Source organism: Telopea speciosissima, chromosome 7 (assembly GCF_018873765.1).
Source record: "Telopea speciosissima isolate NSW1024214 ecotype Mountain lineage chromosome 7, Tspe_v1, whole genome shotgun sequence".
NCBI classification, from domain to species: domain Eukaryota; kingdom Viridiplantae; phylum Streptophyta; class Magnoliopsida; order Proteales; family Proteaceae; genus Telopea; species Telopea speciosissima.
The window spans coordinates 35,779,805-35,800,029 of NC_057922.1; the positions used below are offsets into that span (position 1 = coordinate 35,779,805).

General features: G+C 39.5%; 1 protein-coding gene and 1 non-coding gene across 2 annotated transcripts; one reads left to right on the forward strand and one right to left on the reverse strand.

Moving 5' to 3' along the window:
• The first annotated feature begins 977 nt into the window (after window positions 1-977).
• On the forward strand, window positions 978-19,701 carry LOC122666637 (TATA box-binding protein-associated factor RNA polymerase I subunit B-like). The gene is made up of 7 exons (XM_043862675.1): window positions 978-988; window positions 5,682-6,355; window positions 7,107-7,747; window positions 7,842-7,938; window positions 8,102-8,235; window positions 18,308-19,033; window positions 19,690-19,701. Exons 2-6 carry the CDS (start codon window positions 5,722-5,724, stop codon window positions 18,875-18,877), a joined length of 2,076 nt encoding a protein of 691 aa, XP_043718610.1. The 5' UTR covers window positions 978-988; window positions 5,682-5,721; the 3' UTR covers window positions 18,878-19,033; window positions 19,690-19,701.
• TRNAK-CUU lies at window positions 1,460-1,532 on the reverse strand. The gene has a single exon. It is a non-coding gene; the product is annotated as a tRNA-Lys (tRNA).
• Window positions 19,702-20,225: the final 524 nt, after the last annotated feature.

Sequence of the window (20,225 nt, forward strand, 5' to 3'; positions counted from 1 at the left end):
CGACGATGACCTGTTGATGTCGTCCCCACAGACGGCGCCAAATCTATTGCATGTGAAAACCTCTGTCGTCCGGTTCGCACACAGATGAGCCTGCAAAAAGACGAATGAGCGCAAGAGAGCCGGTGTGGCTCCGACCTAGGAATCTCCGACGCCCAAGTCAAGTCTCTAGTGCAACAATGTAACAGCTTAGTAAAAGTGAGATGTGGAATTGTGCTCCATACCTGGGTATTTATAGAGCGTGGATGAGGTGAGGCGGTTGGGAAAGTCCTAGTATGGTAGGAGTTTTTCTTTTGGAAGGCTCTCTCGTATAAAGCGAAGTGGAGAGTCATTTTCGGGGTCGGACTCTTATTAAGGTAAGAGTCCATGTAAAGTGTGATTCCGTATCGCGCTGGGATGGTGGCTCGATCCTTATTCTGGGATACTCGAGCGGTGCTGACGTGGCTCTGCGATTCCTGGCAGGCCGTTGTGATGACCTTGGTGGAGGGTTCGGTCTAGGAGCTCGGCCATGGAGGTCGGCCATGGGAGGTCGATCTCGGCAGTCACCTCGGCCTTACTATCCTGGGTAGGCTCAGACAGAAGTTTATGGCTGACCTGTGTGAGCTCGGCTCAGAGCTCGGATTAGCCGGGCTGACCTGTGTGAGCTCGGATTAGCCGGGCTGACTTGTGTGAACTTGGTTCAGAGCTCGGCCTCAGCTTGGCTTACTTGTGTGAGCTCGGCTCTGTTAGGCGACCTATTGGGGACATGGTCGGCCCGATTTCTTGCTCAGCTCAGTTTGATTCTTGGACTGACATCAGGCCGGCCATGTGGCAGCTTCTAATTGGTGAGGTGATTCTGTGCTTTATCTCAAAGATTGTAGTAATGACATCCTTTGTCTCAAGGAGGCCTAAAACACCTACCCACCCACTGAAAGATATTAGTTAAAACCACTGTTAGCAAAAACGCGTTTAAACACGTTTCCGTTTTTTACCGTTTTAAACACGTTTTGTCGTATGTTTCTCAAATATACACTAATAAAAGGTAAACGGCAAGCATTCCCATTTTAAACGCGTTTAAAACATGTTCCCGTTTTTTTTTGGCAATTTTTAAGACCTTGGACTTAATTGACCATATCTCTCTCTCCCGAACTCTAATCGGCCGGATTCTTTCACCGACGTAAAGATGACTCGAAAGGCTATATTTTTCATGATATCACCTTCAAGGCTTCAACTCAAAGGCAATGCATGGATACCGAAAATAGAAGCATGTATTTCAAAAAAAAAATTCCTCAATTTATATGAGAATAGTACCCTTTTTTTGTCTTCCCATTTACTTAAAACCGAGGTAAGATTAGGTTTACTTTCTTGAACAATAAAAGTGATTACGTGCAAACAGCAAGCCACAAGAAATAAAATATACGTTAGTGGTTAAACGGATCATGCAAATTTAGAAGCAAGGTCAAAACCTATTTCTTTAGTAACACGACCACCGTGGAGCTCGAACCCACGACCACAAGGTAAAGAGCCTTGCGCTCTACCAACTGAGCTAGACGGGCTTCTTTTAGACATATCAAAAAACTTTAGATATTAAAATATAGACATTCTCCATTGTGTTTTCAACTTTTAAGTCGGTGAGTGGCAGCTGATTTAGCAAATTTTGTAGTTGGATATAAGTCGACTATGTGGACAGCAGCCCAAACTAAACCATTACCTATTGTATCCAACGGTTTTCAAATGTCTAACACAACTGACCCTTAGATTGTGCCATGCTTTGTAATGAATGCCCTTCTATACTGAACACATGAGGTGTGATGATCACGATCTTGTACACAAAGTTTCCATCGAATTTGAGGTGATAAAAATTCTACACTCTCAAGTCTCAATAGAGAACAATTTTTTTTTTTTTCTGTTTCTAAATTGATATTGAGTAGCTCTCCTCCTCCCCTTAGGAAATAACATTTTTACCTTTTTGTTGGGAAGGAGAGAGATAGATCTAGGAGTATTGGTGTAAGCCACGTTCCAAGACAGAGAACACTCTAAAAACACTCTTTTAATTGATAAGAGGTCCAAAATTACCTCTTTGTGGCATTCACATAGATTTAGGGATCGCCATCATATCCATTTTGGCCGATACTGTTACTTGGTCGATACCGAATCAATGGTACAAAAACCAAGGAGAGTAAGATAATAAAACAAAAAAAATTGTATCAAAATTTTAAGACGCGAAATAGTCTAATCTGGCCTAATACAATAACCAGCTCTTAGACGTTCATATGGAGAAAAACCTCCTTAATTCTTTATTTTTTATTGTGTTTCATGTTAAATTGTTTCCCTTTATTTATTTATGCGAAAGATCAAGCTATCTGGTCATGTGTGGCTTGCGGCTCCTGCATTAGATATAGGACCGCACAAAACCACCACCACGCCTTCAAGGATTTTCGCTTTTCATGTGGTAACGATTGTTACTTCGCATGGCCCTGTGTTTAGGCGCAAGAGTCACATACCACACACGGCCAAATAGCATTCTTTTCGGCCTTATTTATTTATGAGAATGCAGTAGCTAGACAGCTGTTCAGGCATCCCACGCTGAAGTGATGAAGGCCATTAGGCCAGAATTATCAGATGCAAACTCACTTGGTGCCAACACTTGTGTACGCAGACCCTTATCCATTGTGTACCGAGTTTTTCCCACACCCACGACCAAGGGAATAGTTTTTCCACACCCATGGTTGATGGAGACCAATCGATGTGTATGGTGTTGAGAAGGTATCGAACAAGGGTTCGGGGCATTATCGACTTCTTGTGTTTTATTTTTATTTTTTAAATGAACCTAAAATCTTGGATTAAAATAAACTATTCTCTATCGTTCTCGTTTGGACTTTGGAGGAGAAGGCTGACGAGGAGTCTCCAAACCCCATCTCTTTCCTTCTGCGATGTCTGGATTAGTCTCATTTATCGTTCTCGTTTGGACTTTGGGGGAGAAGGCTGAAGAGGAGAACTGCAAGGCGAGTTTCAACCAATTAGGTATGTTTCATGTCTGATTGTTCTTCTTCTTCTGTATCTCTCTCTTGGTTTTGTCTCTCGCTCTCTTCTCTTTGCTCTTTCTCCTTTTTTTTTTCTTTTCACTGGGTTGAACCCTAGAAGGGGTTAATCGAAGTTTTAGAGGAAAAAAAAGGGGTGGTTGGCGTTTTCGCTAGGAATCGACAGTGGGTTTTTTTTTTAAAAGTCAAATGGGTGGGGTGATTTTCAGTGAAAATTGAAGAGGTTATCTGGTTTGGGGTCAAGTAATTGGATGTGAATGAGAGTCGAAGGGAGGAGTGTTTTGCTGTGGAAGTCCAGGGTTTTTGTTTGCTTGTTTGTTTGTTCGCTGTTACAGGCTGGTAATAAAAGGAGAATAGGTTGTTACTGCTGGAATCGGAAGGGGGGTTGGGGAGATGGGGCTGTTGTAGATAATTTTTTTTGCAGCTCTCTGTGGCAGAGGGCAAAGGCATGGACGACAAAACTGGGTGTAGAATGTAAAACAGAGATCCTTTTGAATTAATGGATGGAAACAGATACATACCCAAATCCATGTCTTTTCTTAGATAATTTTTTTTCTTAAATTTATTTTGGATTATTGAATATTTTTTTGTGTGGCTTTTAGTAACCCGACCTTCGGGTTAGTGTGATGGTTACACAGTCGTGAGATTGATGATGCTTCCCCTGTTTTTTGTCAGCTTAATGTGACACTAAATAATGATATGATGTAGTATGAAACCTGCTTTCATAAGGTTTCAAGAGAGGTGGATTGGAGTGGGTCTTAACCTTGGGTATCTTCGGCATGAACTACTCAGACTCTATACTCAGAATTTTTTATATTTGTATCAGATGTTATATTGGTTAAGGCTTTAATGATCTTAATTTGAGTATTGTGAGCTTATTGCCCTGTTTCTTTCTCTTAGTTGGCTTTTTGATCGGTCATGGTGTTTGAATTTAACATGATTGGTGCCTTATCGAGATTGACCATAGGACAATCTAACGAGATTCATTGAGTGCACTGTGTATAAGCTGTTCATTTTTACTGCTTCAAACTAAGTTAAAATATTTTACTTGCAATGCTGACAAATCCTAGAAAATTACAATCTGAGCAACTTTGACATAGTAAAAATTACAAGCATAAGAAAAACCATTTCCAAAAAAATAAATAAATAAATAAAGTCAAGGTCAGGGACAGGGTCAATCAGGGCCAACCCGATCCTGCCCGACCCTATCTGGGTCGGGTCGGGTTAGGGAAAACCTTGGCAGGGTCGGGTCAGGGTTGAGGGTTTCTTGGCCTTGCCAAGGTTGGGCCAGGGTCAGGGTATAGGTTAAGGCCTCTAGGGTTGGGTTAGGGTTTAGGGCAGGCCCTGCCCAACCCGACCCATTGACACCCCTAGTAGTAGGGCAATGCTTGGTAACAGTATAAGAACATATTTCCGGAAACAGATTTTATCAAACACCATTACTGTTCCAATTGTGTTCTAGAAACGTTTCTAGAACAGGTTTACCAAGCGCTACAAAAGCTGTTTCTCAGCACAGAAACGGTAACAGGTTTACCAAGCGCTGCAAAAGCTGTTTCTCAGCACAGAAACTGAAAAACTGTTTCTACTGGTTCTCAGCACAAAAACAGCAGAAAGGTTATCAAGCGGGCTCTAAGTTCCTACATGTTTCTTGCTTTTTTCTTCCTCCTCTTCTTCTTCTGGCTTCTATTTTTCTTCTATTTCTTCTGTCCTCCTCCTGTGTCTGTCTTCTTTTTGTTCTTCTGAAAAGGAAACCCTCTTTGGAACGGTCTCCTTGTCATTTTTCTTCTTCTCCTCTATCTTCTGCAGGTGGCTTTGGCTGCTGCTCCTCCCCGAATCCCTCTTTTTCCCTGCATTTTTTTAATTATTATTATCAGTCTTCTTCCCTTCTCTGTTCCGTTGGCAGCTACTCCATGAAACCCTCTTTTTCCCTGCATTTTTTTTCTTTTATTATTATTATTATTATTATCATTCTTCTTCCCTTCTCTGTTCCATTGGCTGCTACTCCTCCCTGAAACCCTCTTTTTCCCTGCATTTTTTTTCTTTTTTTATTCTTCTCATTCTTCTTCCCTTCTCTGATCCGTGTTGTTATTTTCCTCCATTTTTCTCCTCCTCCCCTGCCTTATTCTATGGCTGTGGCAGTAGTGGTGGCTCACTGGCTGGCTTCTGCTAGTGTTGGCCGGTGGCTTTGGCTTCTACCACAGCTGCTGCTGTAATTCCATGATTCAAAATTCTATGGTAGTTGGAAGTCTATGATTTAAAGTAAATTGTTAATAAGTTTGTATTAGTTATGCAATGTATCTGTTTGTATATGTTTTGCAATTATGTGATTTTGTGATTATGATCATTATGTGACTCACTGATTTTATAATTTTATAATTATGTGATTCACTGATTTTTTAATTCTGTGATTATATGATTCACTTGTTATGTAATTCTGTGATTTTGCAATTCCTTGATACATCAGCATCCCCCACTCATACACGACTGGCGCCTTGTCGCCTAAGCACTTAGGCAACCCTCCTCCGCTTTGGCGCTGTGACAACTACAATGATGATATATTAGTATTGACTGTAACAATTTTGATTGAGATTTTTGTTTTTTATTTTAGATTTTTGTTTTTGATTTTCAAAATTGTGTGCCCATTGTTACCTGTTTTGATTTCAGGTAGAAACAGTTTAGTCTACCAGACATTGTCCTCCAAACCATGGTGGAGGGACTGACGTGCCTCGCTTGTGGCAATGTGGAGTTTGACAACTCCGACGGCTTCTATTACTGTCGAAGGTGTGGTTCCCAAGCCGATGACATCATGGAGACGGGTGTTGCTGATGAGGACTTCATGAATGTGGGCGATGCTCGTGGTGCCATCTACTTGTCTAGTAATCGCCGCTCCTCACAACGCCAACACCAGCACCACTCTGTTGTCAAGACCGAACCCTTCTCCGATAATTTCCTCCCATCCTCGCATTCTCAGTCCCAGTCCCACTTCTGGAGATCCCTCACACAAACCGACAATCAGTACTCTAATAAGCCCATCAAGAGGGAGCAACCTGATGTTGAGGAATCGAAACCTTCTGTGCCATATGATTTTGCTTCTATCCCGACTGATTTGGCCCCGAGCCCTGAGCAGTACTGCTCTGAGATCAGAATCAGATACGTCATGGGCATTCAACTCATGATTCAGTTCCAGTGTCAGGCTCTTGTTGATCAATTCAGTGTCAGTCCCTTGATTTGTGGCTTGGCTGGGGTGATTTGGATGCGGTTTGTTGCAGCATCACGGGTGTTCGACGTTGGGTGGGCTGACAAAGTCATTGAGGATTCTGAGGTTTCTCAAAAAGAAGGCTAGTACACCTCCTCTATCTCTTTTTGTCTATTCCCTTAGCTTTACATATTTAGCTATTTGCTGCCATGATGCATTCCAATTTCCAAAAATTGTCTAGGCTGTAAAGCCCTTGAGTTAGGAAAAATAAATAGGTGGGTTTGGACTATACAATTGTTTGCTATTTTAATTTGAATTGTCCACAACTACCAAATGAACTTTTCAAAATTTTATGTTGCTGCTAGAATGCACTCTTTACAGAACCTGAACATAGTAGCTACTTATTGGTACTATCTTCTGTATCCGTGGCGTAATGGGGAAGAGTAAATGGTAGTCATCATAATGGAGTGGCTTTCCACTGGTTTTGGAACCTAATACACATTGGTAAATACTAAACGTGGAAGAGCATCGGTGTTTCTTGTTATTGAGACCCACATTCATCTCATTGGCCAAATTTCATCTTAACACTAGCACAAGAATATCGAGAATTAGTCTCAAATCAACAAAGGTTATCAATCAGCAATGAAATAAGCACATCTTAATAAGATTTGCTGGCAATTAGAAGAAGAGTAACAAGGATCAATCGATTTAGGAACAAAGGAATCTTGAAAGAATCAAATCAAGACATAATCAAGAATTTACCATTGGTCAGAATACCATTAATAGCCTGATCACTTGGAGAATCAAATCTGCAACAGAAGTTCATTAAGTGCCTTTTTTTTTCTTCCTGTCATGTATGTCCTTCATTTGGTATCCAATCTTCTTGGTTGCAGGTGAGTTAAAAGTTTGCAAGCCTCGTGCCAAGTATAGTGCAGAACCCCATAATATTCTTGGGCACAGAGCTGTGGTCCTTTGGTTTAGATCTTTGAAAAGGACAATCCCAATATCTTATTCTCTTGCAGTTTCTTTTCTTGCTTGTCATCTTGCTAGGGAGGCTATCCTACCAACAGATATATTTAAGTGGTCTCTTGAAGGGAAGCTTCCGTATCTGTCTGCTTTTGAGGACATCGAGAAATGCATTGGACACCCTTCATTGGCTTGCCCATTAAGTTCAAGTTTTATGTTCAAGCCTTTAAAAGCTGTTGGCGTCCGCAAATTAGAATCACTGGCGGCCTCTGTTGCTCAGGCTATTGGTCTACAACTTCCTTCTGTGAACTTCCATGCAATAGCGAACCGCTACCTGAAAGAGCTATCCCTTCCAATTGAAAAGATTTTTCCACATGCATCTCGTATTTATGAGTGGTTGATGCCTCCTGAATTGTGGTTGTCAGTAAATCAATTTAGACTTCCAATTCGTGTTTGTGTAATGTCAATATTAATAGTGGCAATTAGGATTCTGTATAATGTTCAGGGCTTCGGGATGTGGGAAAAAAGTTTTTCTGGTTCGGGTATCTCTTCTATTTCCTGCAACCAGGTGAGAACCTCTGACTTTGCATGTGTTAAAATGATTGGCAATGACAGAAGAGAGCTTATTTCCCACTGATATGTTTTAAAATGGTATGAAGCAGCTTAGAAGCTCTTCAGCAGTTCAGAAATCTGAGTTGGACACAGAAGCACTTCTCCGTGGCCTTGAAGCAACATATGACAGTATTTCTGACTCGTACGGTAACTCCTTGCAGGGCAGTTTTTACTATTTGAAGCCTTATTTCAACACATGTATGAACTAGAGTAATGTCAAAGGATATTGCTGCTTTCAAGGGTATTTTTTTTTATGTTTGTAATATTTTATCAAGGACTCTTAGTAATATTACCCTTATTTTTTTGACAGAGTACTCCAAAAACCTAAAGACATTTCTCAAATATAGTAAGGATGTTGTCTTTGCTGGGCTAGCACCATCCTTTGAGGATAACGAGGAAGAGAGGATAATAGAACAATTATGGGATTTTTATGAGAATCAAGAGGTGATGTATGACAGTTATTGATTTTCTTTATGTATTTTAAGTGTTGATTTATTTTTTAACTTAAGTACTTTCCTCAAGTGGAATTTTGTTTAATTTTCCGATTTTTTCATCCTCTAAGACAGCCTACAAAAGTATCTCATTTTATTTGACCAACTTTTATATGTCAACTTATTGGACCATCACATTGGAGCTCCAATTAAATTTCTCTACTTCTCTTGGGGAAGAAAAGTTTTGAAATGTGTCATATAACCTATAAAAAGGTTTCTGCATTTTCAGCTCAATTAAAATGAAAAATTACTGCCATTTGATCTTGTACCTAAGGTGTTGGCTAGGCGCTTGCAACATTTTTTGTCAACTAGAAGAGTGCACACGACAACACAAAGGGGGAGAGTAAAAACAGAAAAGCAGGGGAATGACATATATATATATATATATTCCCCCCCCCCTCATCAGATGAGAGGCAGCGCATACCCTTCTCCGTTCTGCGTAAACGTTGGTTTCATGCTTGTATAATGTATATAAAGAGGAAAAGTCTCCTACTTGTAATTTGAAACTGGAAACAAATTTAACTCAAACTCTAATTGTACTAACGCATCTATCTTCAACATAATAAAATACAATAAAACTTCAAATTACAAAATATCCCTAACTAACCCTATGTGTAAGTGAATCAGCTGATCTTTGATGTATTCCTATTGCAATTTAGAATTCACTACCGTACCCTTCCCCCCAACAGATTACATGATACTACACAATTATACATATCTTTAACTATATCCACATATTTACTTGAAATACTTTTCTTCTCTCACACTTGCCAAATTAATTCTCTAGGGACTCTATCATAGTTTTCTTCTAAGTCCATAAAAGACCATATGGAGATCCTTTGATGGCGATCACGGTGTCCTATGCGCCCACCCAAACGTATAGTGGCCAAAAGTAGAGATAAAATGGCATTCTGGTGAATATAACAAAAGTTGCAAAGGGGGGAGTCGCAATCTTGTAATAAACAGAATCTTAAAGGATGAATAAGGTAGAATGGAGAAGGAAGGGTATGATAGGAATTGGCAATTAAAGACTAAGGATAATCCTGACCTTAGCATAAAATAAGATAGGATTAAGAATAAAGGGAGGGGTAATATTGGCAAACCAAATATGCAAAACGATTGAAGAACAACCGACAAAGGTTGTCTCCAACCTCACGGCAACAGAAAGGGCGGAGAAATAAGTCTTGAACCAAGTGAGTTTTCTCCTACATCACTAACCTGATTCCCATGAAATTTCAGTCGAAGGATCCTACTCCAAAACCCTCCTGAATGCAACCCCTGGTTGTTCCAACATTCAACAACCGAGAGAGATGAATCTCTGAAAACAGACTTGGCAGTAAGGGTGTGACCAGATCTGCTCTTCAGTGAATCTCTTACAGAAGAGGAGGGCTTTGGGGATGGGAACCTAGGGTTAGAGTTGCCTTAGGTAGGTGATTCAATAACCCAACACTCAGGGCCAATCAACTAGGCTTTGGTAGTTCGAACAGCCTACCTAACCAGTATTACGCCACAATAGGACAGAACAGAGGAGATACGAAATAAAGGAAGACGGAGTTAACAAGGAAATTGAAAGTTTCTTAATTGTAGTCTAAAACTGAAATAGAAGTAAAATCTTACTTTATCTCCTAATTATGTAACTCTAACTAAAGCTCCGATATAAAAGATTACAAGATAATTAAAAATAAATAAATAGTTATCCTACTAGACCAAATCCCAAATTCCCAAGTTGGGCACAGTTCTCAGTTGAGGCTCTCAAACAAGTTCGGTGCGGTCCAAGGAAGTGTTCATGCATCATCCTTGTTACATTCTCTATGTCTTCCCATTAGTCTCCTAAGTAAATAAATAGCCTCCGTGGTTGATCTTATTGATCTATGGCTGTCACTGAGAGGGGGGAATCAGTGAATCAAATTTTTTTTTCCTTTCCTGCCCACTCAACTGATACTGTCACAGTACTTCTGGTTCTGGTACTAAATACTGATAAACAGATAGTCGCATGCACACTCGCACTGCAACCATTATGTGGCCAGGCATTCGTAGCAGTGCATGCCCATTCTGCAAGCAAATACTTCTATCTCCACAAATGCAAACAGAAAGCACAACCACAGCACAGGTATATTTACGAGGTTTAATAAGATGCCTACATCCCCGGAGTAGTGCCACTAGGGCTTTGTATCTACTCAATACACTACTGTTTCAGCTGCACCCACAGGTGGGAGTCAATACACCCAATTTTTACCCAACATACAACTAGGAGGGCACAACTATGTCAAGTTCAGGTAGCTAGTATAACTATTAGTGTCCAACACCCACTGAACACCCCAAAATAAAGGATAAATGACCTTATAAATTTGCCCTACATTGAACGTTATCTAGCATAAGTACTCAACATATAACCCTACTGCTAGCATTAATACATGGATACAAGAATGAACCTGAAACAGGTAAAATGTATAGAAAAGCTTACAACCCTGCTCTGTCGCTGTTCCTAGTATCCTGAGGTAAGTCTGGTATCCTCCATTGCTCACTAGAATCTTCAACTCCCACTCTGCCTGTAGAATTTGAACCTTCAAATGCAAAGTGTTAATGGGACCTTCAATGCTCACCAGCCTTTCCTTCCTTGCATTCATCATATCAACATCCATGCACAACCACTAGACTCAAACTTCATTAATGGAGCAATGAATCTTCAAAAAATGTTTGGTGGATGGCCATTAATGCAAGGAGAGCATTTCCTTTTCAATTTTCTTCTCTCCAGCTGCAGGTGTGCCCGCACAGGCTCCTGTTGACCTGTGGGCATAGCTGCCCTGCCTGTGAGATGGCTGAGCTGGCATGCATGGCTGACTGGGCTGGCTCCACCAGGTCATGTGGCAATGCGCCATGACAGCAAATACAACAAAACCATTTCTCCCCCATGCCAACACATCAGTGGACCCTACTTGACTTCAGAAAAGTGTGTACCACTTTACTTTGACATTTTATCGAACACTTTGGGCCTTTTTTGGTGACCATACAAGAGGCATAACTTCCTCGTCCAGTGTCAGATTGACACAATTCCAGTTGCATTTGGAAGATGACTCGGAGCTCTACAACTTTCCAGCTCATCCCATCTTCCAAATCTGCCATCTTGCCACCTCAAATTTGCTTCAAAGTTACCCCTGCTTGTATGGACTATGTGTACATGTCCCTAGAGTATCATAGGCCACACCACACCTCTGTAGGCTGCTGCCACCAAGTTAACTGCCATAAAACATATCATTCTGTTCAGTGCCCTTTCTCACTGCCAGCTGTACAATGTCACTAGCATTCCAGACACCTCACATACTGTCTACCAATATGGTTGCCAACAATGACAACACATGCACAACAGATCTTCCTGGCATAAAACCAAATTGGTTATCTGAAATATTATTTTCTGGTCTTAGGTGGTTTCAATTGCTCTCTCCCATAATTTTATAGTATGGTTAATAAATTTTATTCTTCTATAATTATTACAGCTTTGAATATCAACTCTTCTTATAAATTGGTACCACGATGCTTCTTCTCCCCTCATATGGCTTTTTCTTGTGCTCGTGATCTTATTAAACAGCTTAAGTAGCCAAAATATTCATGTAATTCCTAAGCCTCTTCCACACCTCTGTTGGAATACCATATTACCATCTGGACCTATTGCTTTACCTATCTTCATCTTCTTTAAAGCTTTTTTTACATCACACTATAATTTTTCTTATATATCTAAGATTTGCGGTTTCTTGATGGTTATTACAGCCTTCTAAAACCCTATTACTTGTATTTTTTTTTTCATGTAGTAAGCTGTAGAAATATTTTTTCCATCTCTCTTTAATCTCCTCATCAGTTATTAATGCATTATCATGCTCCCTTTTAATGTATCTAATATGGTTGAAATCTCTACTCTTCTTTTCCCTCATTTTAGCTAAGTTTATACATATCTTTCCCCCTCATTTGTGCGTAATTTGTTATGGATATTCTCATATTTCTTAGTCTATGTTTTCCCTACTATCTTCTTAGATTCGTTTCTAGCACAATCCAATAATTTTTTTAGGGGTGCAAGTGTCATACCCCAGTTTTAGAAGGGAAGATAAGTTATAAATGGGCATTACTAATGTTTGATTCCTCCATACTAGTAAAAGTTTATTGTTTATTAAGAGAAAAAAAGGAATTAATTAATTTATCAGTGAATGGTTCAGAAAGACTGTCTCTCTATGGTAGTATGGTGTCAAGTTATCAACCACCAGACTGGAATCTCCGTAAAATTTGTACTTGTGCTCATTTACATATATGCCTAAAAGATTCTTACTTGGGGCAGACAACCTTCGTAGTACCTTCACTTGTCAATTTGAATCATTCATGGTCTGCAACATACCGCACAGGCTTAAGAACAACCAAACACTTCATAAGGGAAAATACCTGGCCCTCTACTATGTGAGCAAACCGGTTCGTAATTTTCCTAACAAAAGTTGTGACCTCATGTGACCTTATTTCTTACTCGAAAGCATGTAGTTTGGTGGTGCTACTTTAGTTGACATTGGAATACCCATTTTGAAGGTATTAGGTAGGAAAGCACTCAGCTTTATTTCTTACTAAAGCTGGTCAAAGGATGCTTGTAACTGCTGAAAAAAAATCCCCAAGACCCAAGGGGATCCGACAGTTGTATGTATGATAACAGTATAGGACAGACAATAGAAATTAGAGGAAATCTCAAATAAGCAGGTGAGAAAAAATCAAGGCTGATTGGCCTTAAATCCTGGTTGAGTGGAGCTTCTGTGGGGAAGAACAAACTATCAAAATTTGAGCCAAATCAGATGGTTGAATCCGCTGTTATAGCAGGCCTTTTACTGAAATCAGAAAACCAGGAAATAGGGTATCGCAGACTATCTTAACAGGATGGAAATCAGTGTCAGAGTTGGGATTAGTGTTGGGGATATCAGCAGTAATATAACCCAGAATTTCTAGATAAGAAACAATCCAAATTTCAGAATCAAACTCAGCAGAATAACTAAACAGTTCACACAGGAGACTTATTGGATTGCAAGAAAACAAAACTAGAAACCAGAACAGGAGAAGAAAGGAAGAAAGGATGAGACCGGAGCTTCACCACCATTGGTCTGGACTGGTTTCACCACCAGTCAGCTCTTGGCTTCACCATCTAGAGAGGCTTCTGCTTCACCACAGGAGCTGGTTCAGATTCATCACCGAACAAAGAGCAGGAAACTAAATTGCTGTCAATACGTGGGAGTCTGAGTCCCCTTCTCCTTTATTTATAATATCAACAGAGAACAAGAAAATAGAAACTCTCCCAAGTGTGGGTAGGTTTCTTTAGAACCAAGTTTAAAAAAACAAATAGAAACTGTCTAGAAACTTCTAGAAACTTAAGGTTTCTAGAACTCTAAAGGAAATCAAAACTACAGGCATATGAAATTCCTAACTGATTTAGCTAAGAAAAGTGAAGAAAGCCTTCAGCCTCCTTAGGCCAACGAACCAGTGAACTAATGGTCCAGTTCTGGTCTGAACCAGCAACTGATCTGAACTCAGAATTGCCAGGGCTAGGACTGGTTCTGAGTTTTCTTCTTCTTGATCTGATAATGTTTGAGCTCTGTATTAGGGGGAAGTTGTACCAATAGGTAAACAATTGAGAAAAGTCTTTTAAGATGTTTTGGGCATGTAAAGTGGAGGCCATTGAATGTTCTGGCTGGAAGGAGAGTTGCCTGAACTCAACTTCACAAGACCTTATCCAACTAAATGGGGTTGACTACACAATTCTGTTATGCCATTCAACTCAACTGGCAAGAACAAAACATGAGTATATTTGAGTTAAAACCAGATAATTCCCTAAATATAGTGGATATATACACACTAACAAAATGTGTATGCAATGCAGGTGATATTGTAATAAATAAATATAGTTTTAATATTTATGATATTAAACTGACTAAAATAATCCATTATTTTTTCAACAATTTAAACTAGGAAAATGAGAAATCATGATAAAGTGTTTTGATACACTTGTTTTTTCAAACACCATGGTAATGTACCTTTTCCCCTAATTTGATTAGACATGTTGATATGCATTTTATTTTCATGTACATTAGTAATAAAAAAAACCTACATTTTTTTTTACATATTAAATTATATAGAACATAGATTATTAAATTATTTCCTCCTTTTGATGTTTCCATGTTCAACTAAGGCCAACCACTCATAAGTGATAGTCAATCATAATATGACAAATAAGCTAAAGTAAGATAACACTGACTTTCAGCCAAGTCACCTTGTAAAGAATGGTAGGATTTCGGTGTTAAAGCCAGTTCCACTCTAAGCAACCCAATTTGTCAAACACATACCCTCCTCCCCCCCACCACCTCATTGATAGTTAAGTGTCATGTGGTGATTTTTAACTTTTCTACCTCTAGATAAGAAATTAAAGATATTCCATGGATGAGTCAAAATAAAAAAAATTTCTTGTTCACCTTTTTGTCAGACATGATGTATAGAAGGCCATCAGCCAAGTCATTTGTCAGGAAAATAATTTATTTAAATTGAAAATGGACACAATTTTTTTTATGCAAGAAAGAAGACTCTTATAAGAATCAGATTATTCTTTTATGATATTGGACAACTTAAATAGCACATTACTTGTGGCAGATTAAGTGGAGCAAATAAAAAATAGTTCTCTCTTAGAGTCCAATTGTCTAGGGGATAATAAAATTTCAAGTCGATTGAGAATGTAGTTCCTTTTAAAAGGGTGTAGGCTGTAATGATAGGATTAATTTTTAAGCTGAAACTTAAAAGGACAAAGCAAGCTAGCACCAAACAAAGTTATCCTGTTTTCTGTAGGAGGGATTTTCAGCCTCTAAAACTTATGATGGGTAGTGGGATAACATTTTCACAGTTTTTGGACTCAATGATTGTTCCCCTCCACCTATGATTTATGTGCAAGCTAAGATTGATATTTGCATGGGGTCTATGTGATATCCCTAAGACAAATATCCTGAAGGTCAACTTTGACCAGGACTTTTAGATCAGAAGCTGTTAACAACTAAGGTAGGAGAGAGTTCTATCCTGTTCCTGTAATGGAGTGCAATCCCACAGAGACAATCTAAGAAAACATCTGGTGTTTGCCTTTAGAAATGCTAGGTTTCACCTTTATATGAATGGGATGGGGAAACAGTACTATAGAGCAGACATCTATTCATTATCTAAGTAATATGCCTTTATCGATTCCATGTTCTAAACTGGAGGAGATAAAATATCCATGTGATAAATTGGACATTTGAGCTTGAGGGAAAAATAAAGGACGTTGAACAGTTTGAGATAGGCAAAGATTTGTAGTTCTTCTAGAGGTGTAGTCAGTGCTTCATAGTAATATGGGCTTATTACATTCATAGTAAGCCACATGTTACCCACAATAATTGTCTTATATTGTTGTGTAACCCTGTTGCATTTCTACCAGACATACATGAGCTTAGATTTGTAGTTCTTCTAGAGTCAGTGATGACTCAGATGAGGACCTTGGCTATACCCCGTGATGCAGATCCAAGGGCCTACATCCGCAAGAATAAGAAGCAGCAGCCCTAGGATTAGGGCCAAGTGTTTGGAGCCTTAGTTTTAGTTTATTTTTCCGTACTTAGTTTATTTTCTATACTTAGTCTATTTTGTAACCTTAAATTGAACCGGTTCAACCATGGTCTAATTTAAGTGATTTTATTCTTTTATTGTTTAGAGAATATTCCTTCATTTTAAGGGTTTTTTTTAGTCCCCTCATCCCTCCACGATTTCTATAGAGGGAGTGACTTGTATTAGGAATCAGCCTAGTGATTCAAACTCCTAGGCTGAATAGGAATTAGGCCATGGGCCATATTATAAATATAACAATTCGTGGGAGGTTCCCCTACAATTCAGAATTCAAAAATCAATCTCTTGCTTGCTGCCATAGCTGCTGCTGCCTTGCTCTGTTGAGTGTTGCCTTGTGAGTCATATCAAGGTGAAGGGACTGGTGGATCTCCAGTTGACTCCTTCGCATCTTGTAGATCAGGAGGACCTGCTACTTGTCTTCAAGCTGCTTCCATTGAAGACCTGCAATTCCAAGTAAGTGGTTACTGTTATTAGCCATTCCCCTTCTTCTCCTAATCCTCTAAACCCAGCCCCATCGATCCCCCTTGCCATCCACCATTAAAGTTATCGATCCACTAAACCCAAAACCCTCACAGTTCTGTCCAGCACTATTCCAGCATCAGAATCCATCCATATTTTAACCACAGCACTTTCATAGCATTCCCTCCACTCGATCCTAACTTCAGACCCATCCCATCATCTAAACCCTAATTCCCTTCAACTCCCATTAAAACTCCAAACCCTAAATTATAGTCCAGTAACATCCAGCCCTCATCAGACCTCTATACCTTGGCCGAGTGACCCTCTCTACCCTTAGAGGACTCGACCTAAAGCCCTTGCCCTAATTCCACCTCTGAACCCTAGATTCCATCACTTTCCTCTTTTCAAAAACCCAAAACCCTAACCCTAGTTGCTGCCCAAATCCATCTAACCTACTTCTAACCATCCAAAACTTATAAAACCTATTTCATTAGGCTCCCCTACTCCTGCCTAGCTTTACCATATAAGACACATCCCTATTACATTAACCCTAACCCTAAACTTGACCTAAAACTTCAATTCTGCCTCATCTAACCAGCAGCTCAACAGGTCCTGGTTGTTTGGCTCCTACTAGGTCTCCTACCTCTCTAGGACTACATAACCCCGAGTCCCTGACAGCCTACTATACACAACACAAGTGATATGCATAGCTTCCCGCAACCCCGTTTTGCAAAAGACACAACTGGTTCCGTATCAGAGGCTTAGAGCAATGATTCCCCCCTCTCCCTTCCTCTTATCTTCCCTGCATCTGTAAGAGCCTAGACATCTCGGTAGGAGATACTGATGGTGATGCAGCAACAAATTAATCTCAACAGATTTGAAAATCCTTTCCCCCCGACTGTTAGTTTGGTTAGTGGCAAAAAGAGGAACCCTCAAGCTGATGTCCACTCCTGGGAAGATGATTATATTTTTTAGAACATTCGTCACATGCCATACTTCCACAAGAACCTGGTTTCTAGATCTCTCCTGTCCAAACGTGGGCTTAAAGATAGTCTTCATTTCTAAAATGGATTCTGACCAAGGATACTGTTATGATTTTTTGATTACTATTTACTTTATATGAGTATTGTCCATGTTATTCTGGAAACAGCCTCTCTGAGAAAGCAGGGGTAAGGCTGCATACATCATGACCCTCCCCAGACCCTGCTGTGGCGGGAGCCTTGTGCACTGGGTATGCCCTTTTCAGGAATTGGAGAATATTTAGGGTCTAAGTGGTGAACTGAAGAGTATGAGAGTATCTTTGTGTAACTGGGAAAAAAGAGAAGGGGGGGGGGGGCATTAAGTGATTCAGATTGGGTTATCTGTCTAACTGGGAAAAAAGAGAAGGGGGAGGGGAGCATTAAGTGAGTCAGATTGGGTTATATATATATATGAGATGAATTTATACTTTCTTGGTCTTCTTGTTATGGATATTTGGTTTCATGTATATTACTTGCTCTTTTTATTGGTTCATGATTCATAGTTTATTACTTTCTATTGGTTCATGATTCATAGTTGATGAATTTATTCCTTTCTTGGTCTTCTTCTTGTTATAGATATTTGGTTTCATGTATATTACTGGCTTTGTTTTTCTGGATGCATTTTTCTTGTGTTCAGTTGGGTGCAGTTCAGTCTTTCTGTTGTTTTCAGTCATTTGGAGTATTGTGTTCACCTTTATGGGAAGGTATATGTGAATTTCTCCTTTTTAAGGCAATGTGCATGCTGAATATAGAAAGTTAATACAAATAAAATGTGATTACTCAATATGATATGCACAAAATTACACATGACTTAAACAGCAATTCCACAATTACCATCCTTGTATTACCAATCAATGTATTTATACCAGCTGCTCAAAACTACCTTCTAAATTTCAGGATTCTGAAACATTATCTGGATCAGCTGTTGGATGCAAAAACGGTTTGAACCAGAAAAGATTGAATGAAGGCTCTGTTAATGGCTTGTCTGCAGAAAATAAGAAACCCAGAGGTGAAGGATGCAATGACAATACATCCATAGGTCACAGTAAACCCGGAGATGAACAAGGAATGCGAAGTCTGAATGCTGTTGATTGCTCTCTATGTTCACAAGAACAAAATTCAGTTTCTGGCGGTTGTGCTTGTGCAGGAACTCTTAAGGATAGAGCCCTTAGACAGATGAAAGCAAACATGGAGGATAACAGGTTCTTATATATCCCTCCAAGGGTCAATCTCAAAAGATTTGATTATCTTCGATATGTGAGGAAGAACAATGGAGGTACTAGGACTTACGCTGCCCATGCTGATTACTACATTCTGCTTCGTGCTTGTGCAAGGGTTGCCCAAGTTGATATTCGCTATATGCATGTTGAGGTTTTGATTCTTGAGAAGTCACTAGCACAGGTTGAAAATCGAATTGATCAAAGTTTGAATTTAAGACCTCCAGAACTTGATTCACTGGGGTCTTGAATCATATGTATTTGTTTCAGACCATCTTCTGGTTGTTTTTGGGGAAAACAATGATTGCAATCAGATGTTCAGACTGTGGACCCACAATTGGGCTGTTCTTGCTTCAGCTACAATGTTCCAGTGGCCGTATTTGTTGGCAATGTTCAACTAGTGCTGGTACTCACTCTCAACTTTCTATTCTGCTTCCAGATCCTGCTTATGTCTTTGTTTGTCTTAGTAGGTGCAATTTGTCACCTTGTTGCATCCAGCTATGCTTCTTTTATTTCCCATCCGACCTAGAAAATTTGCATGTTGTTTGAAAATTATGTATTGGCTTCATAGAACATGATTGCTCCTTTGGGGCATTCATTAAATGTCAGCATATTTTCTCAGGGAACTAAAAACCGCATATGGAAGAACCTTAAATCCTCACATTGCATATTGAGTAATTCTAAAATAATTATTGGATAAATTTATTTCCTCTGGGTCTACTAGTGAAAATTACCTACCTGGGTGACTCATAGCTCCCCACCCCCTTTTTTGGTAAAAAATATCAGCCGAATCAGGGATTATAGCCACTTACGTTCGAAAAATATTTTTGAAGTTTAAAAATATTGGCAATATCTTCATTTTGGGACATATTCTTGGTATTTTGATCTATTACAAATATTTGAAATGCCTCAATTTTAAAAAAAACCATGCATGCACTGTTCATCATCGGCTTGCTATATATGATGATTCTTATATGTGTGCTATCATGCTAATATATCATATTCTAGTTGATCCCATTGGCTGATCAGTATCTTGTATCTTGATTCAACTTTGCTTTGCAGGAAATACTTAATGGAGAAAGTTCAAGCAGTGTCCGAGTCTAGGTGGGCCTTACTAGGGAGAAAAGAGCTGTGGAGAACAAGGCTGAGGAAGAGAGGGCCTTATATTCCCGGACTTCATCTACTTCGTAGTATGTTATTTTTTTTTGTGGCGCGGGGTTGGGGGGGGGGGGAGGGATGGTGTTGGGTGAGTGTACAGTAAGCTACCTTAAATGTCTAATTTTATGATTATGGTTACAGCTCCAAATTTTATTGTCCAGGCCAAAAGACAGTTGGAGTACTGAAGCTCTTTCTTTTTGTAGAATCAGGGTTTTAAAAATTGAGATTGGATTGGCCGGATCAATCGAGGGTGATCTTGATTCTGGCCAATCCGGATTAGAGGTGTATCTAGTTTGCCATCTGATCTGATTTTTAAAACCATTCGCATGGAAAATAAGATTTTGTTTTCCTTGATACCTTGAAAGAAGTTTAATGCACTGAATTTGGGATCTGTGTATATTTTAGATGTGAATTTGAGTTTTGCCTGCTTCTTTGCTTCT

Coding starts and splice junctions, on each gene's coding strand:
- LOC122666637 (XM_043862675.1), top strand. CDS start 5,722: ATGGTGGAGGGACTGACGTGCCTCGCTTGTGGCAATGTGGAGTTTGAC. Junction 6,356..7,106: donor TGAGGTTTCTCAAAAAGAAG/GCTAGTACACCT, acceptor TCTTGGTTGCAG/GTGAGTTAAAAGTTTGCAAG. Junction 7,939..8,101: donor CAGTATTTCTGACTCGTACG/GTAACTCCTTGC, acceptor TTTTTTTGACAG/AGTACTCCAAAAACCTAAAG.